Below are 18,366 nucleotides of genomic sequence, written 5' to 3'. Positions count from 1 at the left end.
GACCTAACCTAAAATATCAAAAAACCAAACAATAATATACATACTTTCTAAATTAACTGTTAATTACCTAGGCCTTTTATTAGGGCCTTTACGCCCCCAGTCCCAACTTTAAGTCGTAGCTGTCTGGCGCCCCCCCTAAAACACTTGGCTGACTGGCGCCCTAGGCTCCAGCATAGATTAAACATACTCCCTTAGGAGGGAGTATGTTTAATCTATGCTGGAGCCTAATTAGCCTAATGGGTAATCAGGCCCTGAAAATACATAAGGATTATTTTGTCCTTACAAGGATATATTTTTACTGTTTTTTTATATGCATTTTATTTAGACAAAAATTGGGTTTTTATGTGGGTTCTACAAAATAAATGTAAAAGATCCGTACGATAACAATGTACAGATATATGCTCAAAACTAAAACTTATATACATCTTTTTTGTCCCACCTTCACATCTTAGGGCGCTAGGTTCTAGCCGAGGATAATTTTTCACATTACTTCAGACTAGGCCTAGTTGTTGCAGCATTATCACTTAGATAAAATCCATCGGTGATTGGCGGGATTTGAACCCGGTACCTAAATCACACGCTCTACTAGATCAGCACGTAACCAAAATGTAATGAATGAATGAAATTTTATAAGTACTAAGTGGTAAGTGTATTATAAATGTGTTGTTTCATATATAACGGAAAAGTAATTAAAGTTGAAGCCATAATATGTACCAAAATGTCTATAAAATTGCAAAATAAGGGAAGGAACTGAATGGGTTGATAAAACAGACAATAAATTTATAAAAATATATTTTATTTGAATATCCTTTTATTTACACTTTAAGTAGTTGTCCTAGGTGATTCAGAGTAAAAAAACATTCATATTTGGAATAAGGCTGAAGTTTAGTTTCAACATTCAACTTATAGTTAGGATAAAGGCAGGATAAGGTAGTTCATAGAAAAATAAGTTAATTCTATTCTTTTCAAAAATTCATTGACTGATTATGTTTTATCGGTGTATACCTCTACAAACTTCTTTAGTTACAACAAAAAGTATTTTCATTTATTCATTCATGGTGAGCAAATATAAGTTTTCTCGAAACATATTTTTTCAATAAAAATTCATCCGTCATGTATATTTCTAATAAAAAGATATCTACATAAAGTGCATTAAATATACAGTCATGAGCTAAATATAAAATAATCTTAAAATAACTAACTTTAATACATAACAAATAACATGAGATCTAAATGCTTTTAATAAATATTGTAAAATGAAACAAAACTTTGTATTCAAACAATTTTGTTATGTGAAGAGTACTTTTACAAGCAATTTTACATAAAAATTTTTACACCACACTACACTTTTTTAACAGACTTCCCACGTAAGGATTTAGTCCAGAAAACAGCTGTTTGCCGCCAGCTTAATCAAATGGGGTTTCATTACGTACCACTGTACTGTAATGAGTTTTACCGGACACCAATCAGCTGATTATATTTTGAAAATGAGTGATAAAAAAGAAAAACATAACCTCTAATATAAGTAGTGATTGTTAGTCCTTTAGTCGGTAAGAATATAAAGATTCGTACAGTTTTTTTATCATTACGTTAGCTTAGAGTAAATAGCATGGCATAAAATATCGTACGCCACTCGTCCAAAAGGTGTTTACTGGATTCGTATGGTAATACCGCACACACTCGTACGGTAAACACCCATTTTCAGGACTAGTAACGTAATATACTATTTCCTGAGAAACCTTCAATCTTAACTGAACATTTATTTTTCAACTTTTTGCTATTGCAATAAACTGTTTTACCTAAACGTAACAAAATACAGATTTTTGGGAAGCAAATTTTATGCAGAAAAGACTTCTTTTACGTTTAACAAGGAAAAGCTACATTTTCAAAGCAAAGGTTTTTTTAAATTCAGAAATATTGTGGCAGGTAGACTAGGTTATAATATAATATTCCATTTCAAATATGGTAAAAAACTTATCATAACCTAGCCTAACTGTCACTTTTCATTGTGGTTTTTAAACATTACATGTTCTATCAAAAGTGCATTTCTTAACTCCATGCTAAAACTATATAAGACAAGCGGAAGCGATGAATAAAAATTTCTAAAATTTATACCTACTATTGACATGATGAAACTATAACGCTGAGTTTTATAAGACTAGCATATTCAAATTGACTAAGGTACCGAATTGAAAAAAGGACAAATATTTTTAAGGCACTAGAAGTAGTTTTAACAAAAAAGCGGTGAATAAAAAATACAAGCAATATATTGTACCACTTTTCTGCTGAAACTACTTGCAATATTTAAAATTTGTTCAATTATTGTGTTTCTATATTTATTAGTTGAAAAAAATTAAAAACATGCTGAGCTGTAAAATAAAATATTACAGTTTTTACTAAAAGAATAAAAGTTTTAGTAAAAAAATCTATCAGATAAGTGTAGTGGTAAAATGTTTCATCAGTTTTGTATAAAGACGATGCTAAAAACTCTCACTTTGACTTATTAAATGCAAAACTCCAAGAAATGCTCAACACCGAATGCTGAGGAAGAACTAAAGCTTCCTTTATCACAAATATAAAAGCATGTAAAAAACGCAAAACTCAATAAAATAGTAGGCTACATTCTAAATATGTTTATATACATTATGCAATAAGTGATGCTTCACCGCAACGGTCATTTACAGAATGCATCAGTGACATAGTATATATACTGGTATTACAAATACTTTACGGCTAAAGTAAGTCAAATTTTAAACTTACACACCAATTAATCTAATAAAATAGGTTCGTCTGTGTTCTGTTTCGATATTTTAACCTCAGCAAACTTTTGACTGAGTAGCTTCATAACCTGAGCGTGCGGGACGTTGTTCTCTTTCTTTACGATGGCGTAGTTTTCTTTTACGAACAACGCGAACCCGGTCGGGTTTCGAGGAGTTTTGACAGAGTCCGACCCACTTGTGACGCTGTCGGTCGCCATCTTGGCAGTGACAAACACCTGGAACTTGCCGTAACAGAAGCCGCAACGTTTACGCTCAGTGTCGAGGGATTTCGAGTGTCGGCCGATGCTAAAGACACAGAACAACTAGATTAGTATGCAAACAATTTGAACACAAATGTATGGTATTGTACAATAATTAGTTAGTAAGTTTAAAGTTTGAAAATTATTGGACCTTTCCAGTTACTTGACTATTACTATACTGTATAAGTTGTATGTAATATACAAACAAAGTATTGGGTTATGCTTTGGTTTTACGTTTACTTTTAACCTAGCTTAATCTAAACTCATACAGGTCGTTCCCAAGCTCTGGATTTCATAGTCCGCGGTTATCCGATAATATACTATGTAACCGACGGCTAAAAATGACGTCACGAGCCAGAGCGTAATGATGTAAAAGCTGATATTTTTAGATGAGGGAAACTGGAACTATGTTGTAATTGCAGGGAATTTTTGTTGAGAGATTGGCAACAGCGGATTGGAAAGACATGTGAACTCACTGTTCCTGGCCAAGGAATTTCCAAATTTCTTCTTTTTTTTTGGTAGTGAAATAAAGCTAATTCAAAGGGATTACTTATTACGTATTTTATTATTTATCTAAAAGCACACCTATAATAGGCTACAGTTTTATTGATTGATAAACACAACCTAGGAGCAAGCATTTCCCCTTTAATGGGGGGGGGGCATTTTATAGGTGTGGGCAAGTAGCGATTTTTTTCAATTCTATTCGAGTCTAGTGGAGTATTTGAGTAAAAACTCGAGTATCGAGTAGAGTCGAGTAGTTGCGCGTTAAGTAGTCCTAGGCCCAGGGTTTAAGCTGCGGTACCATTTTTACCTCTTTGTTATTCACAGCTTAAAAATGCTTACATTGTTTTTGCAGGCTTTAGCAAATTTGCTAGAAATAAAATTGAAGATGTAACATTACCACAGCATGGTGTGTACCACATTTATGGTGTGTGGTGAGAAAAGTAGTTATAATTCTGCTACAACTACTTTAAAAATGTAGCTAGCTACAGCTAAAGCTACAAATCTTAAAAAGTAGCGTAGCTACAGCTAACACTGTAAAAAGTAGCGCCCTACTGTAGCGTCGCTACTTGTAGCGCGCTACTTCCCAACACTGCAATTAATTGCAAGTTAGACTTCCCGGAAATAAAAAGAAAATGATGGTTCAGACTTTTTTAATACAGCCCCAAGGTGTTTGGATTAGAGGTAGTCGACAGTACAGCTATTTCACTCACCTGTATCCGCAAGACATGCACTTGTACGTAAACTTGGTGGAGATGGCGTAGTCGTGGCAACGCTTGATTACAGGCAGCTCCGGGAACCTTCGATTGGCCTTGTCAGCCCTGCATGAAACAAATGATAGATGGTTTACACTAAAAAAAGGTAAAGACACATACAGCAAAATTTTATTACGAGAGAAAAATTTATTTAACAAAATTTGAATGTGAAAAAAATAGTTTATATTAAGACGAGAAAGGGTCAGAAATTAATAGAACTAAAGTTTGAGTTGACAAAAACTGTGTATGCTAAATCCTGAGTGTGGTATGACTAGGGTCGTTTTATATTCTTAATCTATATCCATATTTAAGTATAAAGGTGATATATCAAATAGTGTAGTGTGAGTACATTAGAACTCCAATTATCCAAATTTCTTACAAAAGAATTAATAAAACCTATAACTACAGTAATAAAAAATGTATTTAAAGAAGTGTGGTAACAACAAAATCATAACATCTCCCGCAGTTGTTTAGACAACATTATTTTCTCCCACGATCAAGGAAACATCATCATCGTCCTCCACAATCGCAGCATAAGGATGAATTTTACCATAGCAAAATCTTTGCAAACGCATTCCGCAATCACGATATTAAAAGCTCAACTTGACTCAGGCTTTTTTCTATAAAATACCACAAATTTCAGTCAAAATCCAACCTTCTGAATGTGGAACGGTCCTAATTTATTCGTATGGTCTAAATATTTAACCAATTTATACATATTTAAGGATAACATAGATCTTTCGATTTTATTTCACTCACCATGACCTCCAGATGGGTCCATGGCCGTCCGACGTAGCGTTGATGATCCACGTGGCCGCGTGACACAACTCGTGTATTAGCGTGTCTCGCAGTCGGTCCGCTCTGTCCAGGATCTTGAACAAAAAATATTGTAAGCAGCGGAATCTATCACCAAGTAACGTTCAATGAAGGTCTTCAAATTTAAATTTACACCTAGAGGGATTTTTCTTCATTTGACATAATGGTCGCTGTGTTAGATTTTAAACTTGGGTTTCAAAACATTTTTGGACATATACAATTTGTAGGATTGACTTATGCCTGTTATAACTAATCTATATTTTTAAATATAAGAATTCATTACAGATTGCAAGTTAAGCTATTACAGTACCTTTATTGACAGTACTATTCTAGAAGATCGTAAGATCTCGTTGCCGCGGTAGATCCTCTTGTTGTAACAGTAACCACTGGTACTGGTCATTCGAGAGTTCCACTGTATCAGCAAATCCGACGGTAGCTGCAACATAACAATTTTGTTATGTCTTTGCTTTGGATAGGATGATATTGATAGGTCGGAAACTGTTTTACACATTACTTTAGGCTAATCCTAGAAAGTAGCGTTATTATCACTTAGTGATCCATTAAATCCATTAGTGATTTTAGGATTTGAACCTGGGACATCAGGGACCGCCTGCGATCTACCACTAGACCTTGATCTAGAATACTTTGATTGTGTCTAGTTTACCTAAACCGCAAAAAACAACCTCACTAACAAGAGTAACAAATATTAACAAAAAAAACTGTTTTATACAAATTCCTTTTAAACTATATAATACCTGTTGGTCAAATACTTCTTTGTTATACAAGGTAAATAGCCTCTTGGTCAATTCTTCTCTCTTGGTTTTGAAATTTTTCTTGTACACTAAGGCGTCAGGGTGGCATGGTAGGCCTGCAGTCATCTCTGAAAATAATTTAACATAAGTACCATTTAACTAACAAATTTAAATAAAATTGTATACAGTTTTGGTGTAACCTACATTTAAACTTACATATTGACTTGATATGATTTTTTAAAGAACATCAGAATTTTTGTTCTCGTGAGAATACACTCCGTAAACTTTCAAAAGATGTTAAGTAATTTTTTCATTGGAGACGATAATTCATTAACAACTTTAAATCGACAGAAAAAAGATAAAATAAAATAATATGACGCAAGTAAAATATCACCATCTGTTATTTGGGTTACGAGAACTAATTGACATCACTCAATTGCAGTTATAAAATTGATGCAAAAAAATATGTTAGGGCTAATTAATAAAAAAACTCACATATTAAAATATTTCAAATAAAGGTGAATAAGTTTAACCATTCTGGTGAAATATTGGAAACCTCAAACTTGTAAAGATTTTGTCAATTAAGCGTTTAGGGAAGAGAGAAAGGCAATGACACTTTCAAGCAGGTTTGCCACCCGTTCAGATTTTGCTGGGACAGTCCCGATTTTGGTTCCTTATGCCCGTATTTAAGCCTATGTTAATTCAGGGGAAGGGGGGCCATGTCCCGATTTTTCTCTAACCTAAGGTGGCAACCCTGCTTTCAAGTAAAAACACAAGACATTAAATTAAACCAACAGCAAATAATTGTTAAGCGGCTGTACAAAACAACAAAAACAATGGTGTGAGGAATGGGTTCTCGTACTCTCGCCATTCTAATTAATACAATTTACACCTGTAAAACTTGATAATTTGTTATTAGTTGTTCGTTAGATACTTACCAGAAAGTGAACTTAGGAAAGACAAAGCAGGTGAAGCAGGAACTTCCGGCCTAACGGATTTACTTGGAGTTTTAAACGTCGAAACAGCTTTAGGCGCTTTGAAGTCCAAATCCATGTATTTCGCTTTTAATCTTTCCTCCGAACTTGGTTCTTTCGTTTTTTGACTCTTAGGAGTTCTTGTTTTGCCTACACTTCTAGGCAACTCGTTTGGATTCGTTGATTTTTCACTAAAACCATTGTCAGTCTTTTTCCCTTTGATTTTTATCGGAGTAACAAGCGAAAAAACCTCCATGTCGCCATCGCCTTTTTCTTCAATGTATTTATTTTTCTTCTTCGACCTAGTTTTTTTCGGTTTACTTGTATCTTGTGGTTTTTTCACCTTTGTCGGTTTTGTGTCGGATTTGCCACTCTCAGAGCAGCCGTCGTCTTTGCTGCTTCCGAAGGATAATCGTCTTCTGTTCACTTTATGTTTATCTTCACTTGGCTTGATAAGATTTTTCCTGAAAAATAAAAATATTATGTTTAATGGGCCAAATGAATTTGTAAAGAGAAAAATTTGTATTTTGAATTGAGTCAGACTCTAAGATGTATATAAAAATACTTGATAAGTATCTCTTCCAGAAAAAGGGTACAGTCAACTCTTGACAGGACCAATAAACTGTTCATAAGATAAACAAGGCCAAGGTCTGAACTGTTTCTCATTAGCTTTGAACCACATATTTTAATTCTTGATTATGCCTATTACAAATAAGCTTCCTTATTTTTTTCAAACACAACATATTAACACTCTAAATTACAGTCAACATTTCTTTTAAATTATAACTTAAACTCTAAACTGCTTACTTGAGACTATTGACGTCATCTTTGACTGCGCTTGAGACGATGTTTTGATAAAAGACGAGGCTTGCATTATCTTCCGAGTCGGAGTCGTTGATGAAATCTGGAGTTCCAGGTCTGCCAACACGATGTTTTGTCGACTCAACCTTGCCTCTCTGTACGTTTTCCAGGACTGCAACACAACAGAATCCAAATACTTTGTAACAGGGTGCTTACAGCGCCTGACATCCGAAAATGGGGGCTTTTAAACGCCATAAAAAGCTTTTAAATTCCTCACTAGCAGTTTTCAGAGGTAATTTATCTGTGAAATATAAGTAAATTATATTTATGCTAAGAGTTAAAAATTTAGAGACGTTATCACAATTAAGTATGATAAAATATTTATATTATTATTCAAAAGGTTTTAAATGAAAAAATATTTTTTAACACAGGTTAAGTTAGGGCCGCATTGCCTTTTCTTACACTTAGCCTGGATATAAAAATAATAAAAAAGTTTTAGCAATAGGCTATAATAAATTAAACAATAAAAAAGGAGAAATTATATTTTAGAGAAACAAAAAAGAATTGCATACATTTCAAATCTTACAAACACACCAGCCAGCAATAAACTACAATCCTTTCGCGGCCCAAACCGAACTGATGTACCAGATTAGTTTCAAAATAAATTTGGTCTTCCAAATGAAAGTTGAGCGAGCACCGGAGTTTAAATGCCACTTTTTAAACTAGTTATGAAATAAACTATTTCTTCAACTGAAAAATATTTTAATAGATATAACCATTGTGAATTTCACAAATTTTTTGTTGTCCTATGACTTGTTGTCCTAAGCACTTAGTTTTTCACATTACTTCAGGCTAGACCTAGGGGTTGTCATTATCACTTAGATAAAATCCATTGGTGATTTGGCGGGATTTGAACCCGGGACCTCAGGAACCAAAGTCCCATGCTCTAACCACTAGACCAGCTCGCTTCCCGTGAATTTTACCACGGATTATTTGTGTTCAATGTCCCAGCTGTCGCAAGCTCGTCTCAGACTTAAACTTTTGAGTAAGGAATAGACATTGTACATCAGCATAGAGACTGCTCAGTAATTTGAATCATCATCGATGAGCTTTTTGCGACTTGAATATGAAAAATAAAATCAAGGCCTTTGCTATTAAATTATTCCTCTTGTAGCAAATCTGCCCAATGAGCAAATTTGTTGCTAAAATTAAGAGGAGGGTAGCTCTGGTATAAGTTGGTATGAAAAGGGGAAATCTTTATGTGCAAGTTGCACATAACTTCAGGAATTTTTTAACTATTATTACTGAGTGATAAGTCTTTTTGTCATACAAGAAAACCATACAAAATCAGACATAGGCTACCTATTTAAACAGCTGAGTAGTTCAAAAGATAAATTTGCACCATAAATTAGAAATTTTAATTATTTTACTCACATTCCTCAAAACGATCTTCACTTGAAGAAGAAGAGAATACTTCGTAAATAGACGTTCTGTGTTTCTTCCTAAACAGACAATTTCAGTTTTATAAAAGTCATTAAATATTTGTGGACAAGGAATTAAATATTTAAAATAACTAAAAAGATTTAAGTCCTGAAGGCTTGTCCAGGACAAGTAGAAAGCTTGTTATTTTAAGAAAATCTTGCAAATTAATTCATTTATACACAATAAAAAATTATGCATCAATTAAGCGAATTAGCAATAGGCCTATGACCAAAGAACATTGTAAACTACATTAAAACATTTGCACAACGATCACAGGAAATCCAACCACAAACCTTCAAAGATAAGAAATTTGTTAAAAGATTTATTTACTTAACATTTTAAGTTTATTAAAAATTTATATTTTTAAAGAAAATCTCGTAAATTAATCACATGTAAAGTACGCTAAACCAAATAAAACTTTTTTATCTTGCTAAAAAGTAAAAACAGGTTCTAATTAAGGCTCAGGATAAGTTTAAAATAGTCCTAATGCTAGTTTTAGGGTTTTTGTTTTACTTTTTAAAAACAGCTGTAAGAACATTTAATCAGATGTTTTAAACAATTAGTCTACACATTACACAATGCCTAACCCTAAGGTCATCTTGCTTTTGACAAGTTCTTGTGCGTAATTTAACTTTTTTTTTCAATGCCTAACCCTAAGGTCATCTTGCTTTTGACAAGTTCTTGTGCGTAATTTAACTTTTTTTTTTAATAAGAATTAGGCTAAAAGAAAGAGTGTTTTAAACAATGATAATATGGATGATAGTTTAAAATAGTACCAAGCGCTTAAGAATTTTTTTTTCTTGGAATCAATGTTTTAACTGCTTCAATTTATTTGCTTTAATTTTAGTACCTATTTTAAAATGCAATACCTAGTAAAATAGTGTCAAGTCTTGACAAAAATTAGCAAATCGAGCATCAGTATTTCTTTCTGAATTGTATTTCCCTCTACTAATAAAATTTCATTACCTTTCAGTGAGCGGTGTTTTATTTTTTACAGTCTTCTTCCTCCTCCCTTTTTTCGGCTCGCTTTGAGTAATCGCAGTGTCTTTCGGCCAAACAGTTCCATACAACTTCTCCAAGATGTTTTCCGAGAACTCTACGGAATCTTGACAACTACTCTCGTCCTCGTCAACATTATCACTTAACCTAGGAATGATTATAAAAGAAATGTAAATATAAAAACTAAAATATATAAATTATTACAAACGTTTCAAATCCTTAAGCCCTACGAGCCTGAGGTACTAGGGACTCTTTGATTGATTAAATTTGCAGCACAAGTTAAGTTTTCATTTTTTTAGTTAGGTTATGCGTTCAGATAGTTAAGGTTAGGTTTTACTATTAACCCCCAAAATATTGAAATGTAAGAAAATGTATGCAATTTGAAAGCCTATTAATTGGGCCCTGACAGGTTAGGCGACTAATTATTTTACAAACTCATTCAACCAATAGAATTAATGTCCTATTTGAGGATGAAATTTACTTTTTCTATTAGAACCCAGAGTTTTGAGTATTTTAAATTGCTTGATAATTTTCAAAACAACTAAACCATTCCCTATTAAAATGTTTACATTGTTGGCACATAAAAGTACATTTTAGTGAAAAATATACATACTTTTTGTCATAGTCAGCACCGTAGAGCTGTTCGAAAAGTTTTTGCTCCTCTTCTAATGAAGTCTTCGCTTTGTCCTTTTTCTTCTTTATCCTTGGACTCAATGATACTTTGTACTTATTTTTAACTGGCATTATATCTTTCAAAGATATGACTTCCGCTGTTACAGGATCTATCGTTGAACTAACAGTCTTATCCTGGGTATCTTTGAGCCATTTATTGATATGCTCAAATTTTTGAATGATTTCAGAAGGAAGGACTAAAGGCATTTTAGGGCTAGTAGGAGAATGACGATTTTTAGCTTTTTGGACACTTTTACTTTCCTCTGCTTTCTGTTTAGTCGATTTTTTCTTATCCGCTATTTCTTGGCTTTCAACAATCATAGGAGGATCAGGTCTTTTGAAATTTGGTACATTTGTGTTCTTTCCTTTTGAAACTTTCACATCGTTATTGGTCTGATCTTTCTTTGACCGGGTTGATCCGGATTTTTCCTTTGTGGTTTCATTTTTAACTTTATTGGTAGGAGACTGATCTTTTATTGTCGACTCTAATTTAAACATGTCCAAACCTGTGGAATCATTGCTTGAACGCAATTTCTTATTCCTCCTGGATTCTACGTTATTTTTCTTTAATAAACTAGACGATTCTTTATTATGATAGTAATTTGTAGAATTTATTACTTCAACTTCATCTTCATCTATTCCTGATTTCTTCTGTGACACATAGCTTGAAGATGAATTTCTTGTCTGTCTCGCATTCAGGCCTAAATTCTCACTGTATTTCTTTACATTTTCATCAGCACTGTCATTCAGTTCTGAAGACTTTCTTTTTGTATTCTTCTTTGGACTTACACTCACACTATTTCTTAACCTGTACATTTTGTCACCTTCTGAGGTTACACTCAAAAGCGAATCTTTCCGTCTATCTAAAATCTCTGTAGAACTTTGATCCGTATCCGGGGTTTCCAAAATCACTCTGGTTCCGTGTCTACGTATCGCTTGGAACGAATCGCTATCGTAGGCCGTGGACAGAGACGTTTCACTAACTCCACTTGTCCTGGTCGGTTGAGTTTTTACTTTAGTCCTCTTTGCTGAGAGAGATCTCAAACGAGGACAGCTGTCTAACACACTTCCCACAGCTTCAGAAAAAGAACATTCCACAACATCCAAGGAACTTCGCAAGGAGTAACTACTATTCCTTTTGTCACCAGATTGACATTGATCATTTTTACTCTCTCTCTGAGGAGTTTTAGGGAAATCTTCATCAATATCCGATGAAATATTTATTACATCAGAGCTATACCGAGTCAGTCTTTGATTTGGTAGATTTCCTCTACCAAAATTTACGTCGCATGTTTCTAACACATTAGAACAAGATTGAAGGGGACTTATTTCACTTCTCTTTGTTCCCTTGGATCGTGTTCTTCTAACAGCAATGTTTTGCATGTTGATTGAAAAACTTCCAGAGGTGTCATTACTTTCACGGCCATTGAAACTTGATGACTTTGTATTCCTTTTGTTTACGGCAGGTTTAAGAAATTCATCTTTCTTCATTGGTTGCTCTTTAGGCAGTAGATTTTCTTTTTCTTCTCTTCTCTGATGAGAAATTCCCTCAGGTTTTTTGCCTTTCACTTTAGTTTTCAATGATCTGGTGTTCTCTGAAAAATACAAGCAAACAATAAGGTAGGATACTAAGACAAAAAATGTAAATTCATACAGAAAATACCACAGCCTCCTCTAATACAAGGCTGCGGCGAGACAAAGTGGCAACACTGCTGTCCCGGCAAACTGAAACAGCTGATGCACTAATTTTAGTCTGCGGAATGTTATTGTTTGCACATTTGTTATTACCACGGCAACAGGCATTCCGGTGTGACATTGACAAATACCAACCTGGTCTTATTAGAGGTGGTTATAAAACACTGTAGGCTTATCTAGAATAAGCCATTTTTAGGGACCAGCATAAACATACTAGTCCTATAAGTATTTTCTCCATTTGTATTCACCACTTTTCAGGAACTATATTTTTAGTATCTAGGCCAAAGATAATTTTTCCTTCAAGATCTCAATTTTGAATGTTCATTTCTGAATGCCTAATATAAAGTAAAGAACATGCCCAACACAAAACCTGCCATTCAGTGATACCATGATCCGTTCTTAGGTCTGCTTAGTGAAATTTAACAGTGACCTACACCAGAATCTAAAAATTAATGCTAGTATTAAGGTTCAACTAATTCCTTACTCGAAACTTCTGTAGGGCTTGACTTCTCAGCTTTTCTTCTAGGCGTTAATGAGCTGACAAGAGCAAATGAAAAGTCTAAATCCATTTCTGAAAAACACAATTAATAAGCAATTATAAAGAATTTTCTTGAATCTTAGTTGAATGGTTACTACTTCACTTATTGCTACTAAACTAAGTTAGCTTCAGTACCTACTTAACTGATAACATTTAGGTAGTTGACAACATAATTAATTTAGCAGTGAAAATTAAAGCTGTGTCTCCAGGGGCGCTGCGACAGAGGAGCAAATGGCCTACCAATACTGCTACAACAATTATCTCACGGTAAACATGTCTAAAACAACTCAAATAGCCTTTGGTCGTAAATCTCATGAAGTGCCACGACTTCCAGATGTAGAAGTGGAAGATGAAGCTAAGTTTTTGGACATCACACTCGACAAGAATTTAACCTGGACCCCTCATGTGGACAATATATGTAAAAAATTAAGTTCAAGCATCTATGCTCTTAAACATATAAAAAATGCAACAGATGACATCATAACAAAAGTAGCATACTTTGCACTTTTCGAGTCGCACATTAGATATGGACTTGTAGCATGGGGTGGAACCTCTGCCACTAACATGCAAAGAGTTCTCACAAAACAAAAAAAGGCAAACAGGCTACCACCAGATCTAAGAAGCAAGACAGAAGATGGTCTCAAACCAGCTTTGCATCAATGGCTCATTAATCGACCTTTTTACTCTTTAAAAGAATACTACCAACAGATCTTTGACTAAACAACACCTCAACCACATATTTAGAAAAAATTGTAAATTGACGCTACTACTATTCTTCAAATGAATGTGTAAATAAAGATTAATTGTTTATTGTCAAATGGAGAAGTCGCTCCAGAACGGAAGACTTTGGGAGGCTGGAAATGGGGAAATATTTTTTTCTTTGTTCCAAATTATTGGGTTTATTTATAGATTGAAAATTAAATGTTACTAGTGGCTTGTAGGGGCAGTAGCCCCTATGTATATATTGTAGTAATTATTTTGTACAAATTATTAGTCCCATGGGTTACCCTACCTTGATTATCGTTTAACATTATTGTATATTATAATATGTATAATAGTTATTACATACCTGCATAATGCATTTTGAGGTCTGCTCTGTTAAAAATAAAAATTACAAAGGATTTTTCATGCGGTGTGTTTATAGTATAAACTTTCTAATCATAATACAACTAAGGATAATTTTCAATGATAATCTTCATGACTATTAATTAAATGTATATACATTTCTTTGAATATAGACAAATTCACTTAGATAAAATACATGGAGATAAATTTTTCAAATAAATGCCAATTTTTGTGAAAATTTTCCTTGTAAACTTAAACGGCATATTAGGATCTGTGGATATTAGTATTATTTTTGGCATGGAAAATACGTTTCCTTTGCCTACTCCAGTAATTACTACTAACTTTACACTTTTTCCAGTAATACCTAACACAACCAATCGTACTCCATTAACTAATCCAGACCCTAGCTTCATATTTCTAATAAGCATCACTATTGAACCAACTTTTAAAACTAATTTGTGTGGTGGCATTCCAGATCGTGCAATTAAATTAATATAGTCAATTGGTAGGTTCAACCTCTCGGGTTAGTATACCTATTACAGTGCATATTACATATTACCATATGCTTTAAATAAAGTTAAACCACATGTTTTAATGTAAACAAAGCAAACATGACCTAGATTCCCATGTTATTTAAATGTGAATTATTTTATTCTGTCACAACCTTTTGGTGCATAATTAAGAAAAATGAATAATTTTCCCCAAAATTTCATGCCCAGACCTTTAAAATGAGACCCCTCCCAGCTTTCTACGCCCTCCGGTTCGCTCACAATTTCATTGTAAAATTTTGGGCTTACGGAATTAGATATATAGATTGTTTGATGCAAAACTTGTTTAAACTGTTGAATAACTGTGTTTAAGTAGGATTTTTTTTAACTGAATTCCAAAATAAAAGTTTGAATGGTAGAAAAAGCTTAGTTAGCCATGCCTCACTTTGCCGTCTGATAGCACATCATTTTCATATCCTGCAATTGTGGTAAAATTGAGAGCCATCATCATTGTCTATGCCTATCATAATCGCAGGAAAACCTTAAACAAGCGCAATTGGGAGTCGTTATCGTCTCTTGACATTGCGACAAATTTATTGCATAGCATAACAAACCGAAACAGACATTTTCCACCAACCCTCACTATTTTTAAGGTGGCTTAAGTATACAGCAGGATGATGTACAATGCTTGGGGGAGGGGGTGGGGGGGGGTTGTATCATATGAGCAAATACCATCTTGAGCAAAGCCCTATAACTTAATATTTAAATTATTGTAAAATGGTTATAAGGTAAATAAATAAATAGGGATACCGTACATCCCTTCCCAAGGTGCCCTAAGCCTGGCTAACTTATCCTTTATACTTGGCTTACTAACCTCCAATGCAAGCCAAATTGTAGTGGATTTCGGAAAAAAAGGATTTTGATACATTTTGTCTTTACATTGTTTTTTTTTTTTTTGTTCAACAGCTCCCTTATGATTTGAAACTTATTCATACACCTATAGCTTCTATTGTTTAAAAGAGGATGATTTGGACCTACAAAACAAAACTAACACTGGCAACCATAAGCAATAGATCAATTCAGCAAAATAAATTAGCTTAACAACGCCAGAGGTGCAATAGGATGTAACATTTAAGAGATAATATTAGGTTTACTCTTTGTTGTGCTTCGCGTCTGTATGGATACCTATGGTAATTACACCAAAGCTAGGATGGTATTTGTTGTCAAATAGAATAGCTCATGTCTGCGTTTTGCAAGTCTGTTGGTTGCCATTGATCAGTGGCGGTTCCAAGGGGGGAGGGGCTATAAGGGCTAAAGCCCTCCCTTGGACCCTGAACATATTAATTGAAACATAGATTTCAAAATAGAAATGTAACGGCAGGTTTTAAGACACAGTTATAGACGATGAAAATAGCTTTAAAAAGTCACCGGGTACACTTCCATATCTGTTGGCACAAAAAAACCGAATGAAAATATCGATCTAAAGATTGATTATTCGATACGGTACTGTATATTGTTTGGTTAGAAATGAAATGAAATGAAAATGAAATGAAAAATCATTTAATTATACAGGCAAAGTTAGGGCCACATGGCCCTTTCTTACACGTACCTGTAGCCTACCTTGGTTAGTTAGGTAAGGTTAACCTAGCCAACTAACCAAACGATCAGTATCAAATTAAACAATCGAATAATCAATATTACTCATTCGGTTGTTTGTGCCAACAGATATGGAAGTGTACCCATTATTTGATTGTTTAATTCGATATATCGTTTGGTTAGTTAGGTTAGGCTAACCTTACCTAACTAACCAAACGATATATCGATCGATATTTTAACCCTCCGAGCGTCACTCGTCAAAAAATCAACGCGCGACACACTTTGTGTAGTGTCACGTGTCGATTTTTCGACGCACGAACATCGTTTACGGCGAAGGCTCTATGACTGACTGAATCGGATTAAACTGGATCGAGTTAGGCATCGTTCTTTTCGTTATATTCTACGCTTTCTCCAGAGGTCTGTCTCCAAGCACTTTATGTTCTCCGAGCCGATCGTAATTGTAGCAGACAGCTGACGTGCGTATTTGTAAGCAGCTAGGTTACCCTCGGACCGATGACTGATGTGTTTTATTACGTTTATCATTGTTTTAGTGTTAAAAATCAAAAGTAGTGATATATGTGGTGCATTATAAGAAGATTTAAGTGATTTTGAAGGGCTGGTTGATGATCCTGAAGAAGTTGTAGTGATATTGATGTAAATTATCAGCCAGACTCCTAGCTATGGTTAGGCTATGCATTCTTAGCTAAACCCTATGTACTGAAATCTGTTTTTTGCCCATAGGCCTAACTTATTTATTTGCAAATCTACTTCCTTATATTATTATATATTTGTAATCCTCATAAAATTTAGAACAAAGTGGCTATTTTCAAATATTTATAGGCCTATAATTTATACAATTTCATTGAGCACAAACTTATTTTTTTTTTTTTAATTTTCCAAAATTTTTTTTTTACCGGTACCTAAAAAAATTTTTTTAAACAAATGTTCCTTATGTTTTATGTATAATATTGAAGCCCATGATTTTCCAAACAAAATGGTATATAGAACAGTAGAATTAACATTGTTTTAAGCTTCTCAGATCCGTTTTAATAAAACCTTGCAAATGCGCCAAAAATAGGCGGACATTAAGGCCTAAACTATGGACACTCGGAGGGTTAATTCGGTTGTTGGTGCCAACAGATATGGAAGTGTACCCAAGTCACCAAATGGCTTTAAAAATAGCAAATTTTTCAGGGGAGGACCCCCAAATCCTGGTTTAGAACACCCCGTTAGCCCCCTCCCTAAAATGGTCCTAGAACCGCCACTGTCAGATATTGAAAGTCAATAGGTTCAAAATTGAAGTAGGACATGGTCAAAACACTGATGATCAAAATAATAACTTAGCCTAGCCTACATTCTGAACTGATTTTCTAGATTTTATTTTCTCACAACAAATATCCGCATAAACTATCGGTTAAATTATGAAACATCTTAGTGTGGAGTCTTGACCTTGACAAAGCCTTGATGTAGATTTAGCATAGGCCTAGACCTAGGGTAGTATGAAATGTAGGCCTAACCTAATTTGTTTTAAAGTGACAAAACTGACCTCAATTATCATTCCACTTTGACTGGATCACTGGATTCTTCATTTCAAACAGCAAAATCAAGAGCAAAAAACAGTTTTATTTCAGTTTGAATATAAGTTAGGGTTTTTATGGCAATAAAAGAGCAAGTATTTAAATTTTGAATTAAATTTCAAAAGGAAAGAAACAGAACATCAGACAAGCAAAAGAAGACGCATCAGCCAAATCCGACAGTTGAAAGTTGAAGTTGGGAGAAGAAGAAGTCACATTGCAAGCTTTTTCGTCTGCATAAAAAAGACTTGACTTGATTGATAACATGAAACCCTTCGAGCATAGCCTACCTTACTTAAATACGAAATTCTTACATTTCCACACACAATTAAAATTTAAATACTCATGTCTGCAAGGAGTTGGTTATATTAGTGTTTCTAACCCTTTTTTAGTTTTAGAATATCCAGGATTAAGATAAAGACTTCTTAGATGAGATAGCCATAACTAAATTTTAGCAAACAATTAATTGTTGCTTCAGACATCCAAAAACACGTAAAAAACAAGCTTCAGATATCACAACGAGATTATAAGCCTGCAAATACTTGTGTGGTTTATTACTGTATTACCAATTTAAATGTTTAATCTATGATAAATGGATCAACTGACTAAGTCAAGTAAGTTCCTTGCTAAAGAGTGTTG

The 18,366-nt window shown here is 34.0% G+C and overlaps 1 protein-coding gene across 1 annotated transcript; it reads right to left on the bottom strand.

Moving 5' to 3' along the window:
• Nucleotides 1-779: 779 nt before the first annotated feature.
• On the bottom strand, nucleotides 780-17,887 carry LOC128986536 (germ cell nuclear acidic protein-like). Its single transcript, XM_054406949.1, has 12 exons — nucleotides 17,700-17,887; nucleotides 12,951-13,037; nucleotides 10,713-12,366; nucleotides 10,067-10,246; nucleotides 9,053-9,120; nucleotides 7,625-7,790; nucleotides 6,782-7,281; nucleotides 5,847-5,971; nucleotides 5,402-5,527; nucleotides 5,035-5,147; nucleotides 4,234-4,341; nucleotides 780-3,065 (listed from the first exon to the last, which is right to left on the bottom strand). Exons 2-12 carry the CDS (start codon nucleotides 13,033-13,035, stop codon nucleotides 2,768-2,770), a joined length of 3,423 nt encoding a protein of 1,140 aa, XP_054262924.1. The 5' UTR covers nucleotides 13,036-13,037; nucleotides 17,700-17,887; the 3' UTR covers nucleotides 780-2,767.
• Between the last annotated feature and the right edge of the window lie 479 nt (nucleotides 17,888-18,366).

This window comes from Macrosteles quadrilineatus, unplaced genomic scaffold (genome assembly GCF_028750875.1).
Source record: "Macrosteles quadrilineatus isolate MER2022 unplaced genomic scaffold, UCM_ALF_1.0 Scaffold_2__2_contigs__length_208266976, whole genome shotgun sequence".
Classification (NCBI taxonomy): Eukaryota; Metazoa; Arthropoda; class Insecta; order Hemiptera; family Cicadellidae; genus Macrosteles; species Macrosteles quadrilineatus.
Note: the sequence above shows the minus strand (reverse complement) of the source record. Positions and strands in the feature narration are given on the sequence as shown.

Coding starts and splice junctions, on each gene's coding strand:
- LOC128986536 (XM_054406949.1), bottom strand. CDS start 13,035: ATGGATTTAGACTTTTCATTTGCTCTTGTCAGCTCATTAACGCCTAGA. Junction 5,972..6,781: donor TTTCCTAAGTTCACTTTCTG/GTAAGTATCTAA, acceptor AATTATTTTCAG/AGATGACTGCAGGCCTACCA. Junction 3,066..4,233: donor TGCATGTCTTGCGGATACAG/GTGAGTGAAATA, acceptor CTGTGTCTTTAG/CATCGGCCGACACTCGAAAT.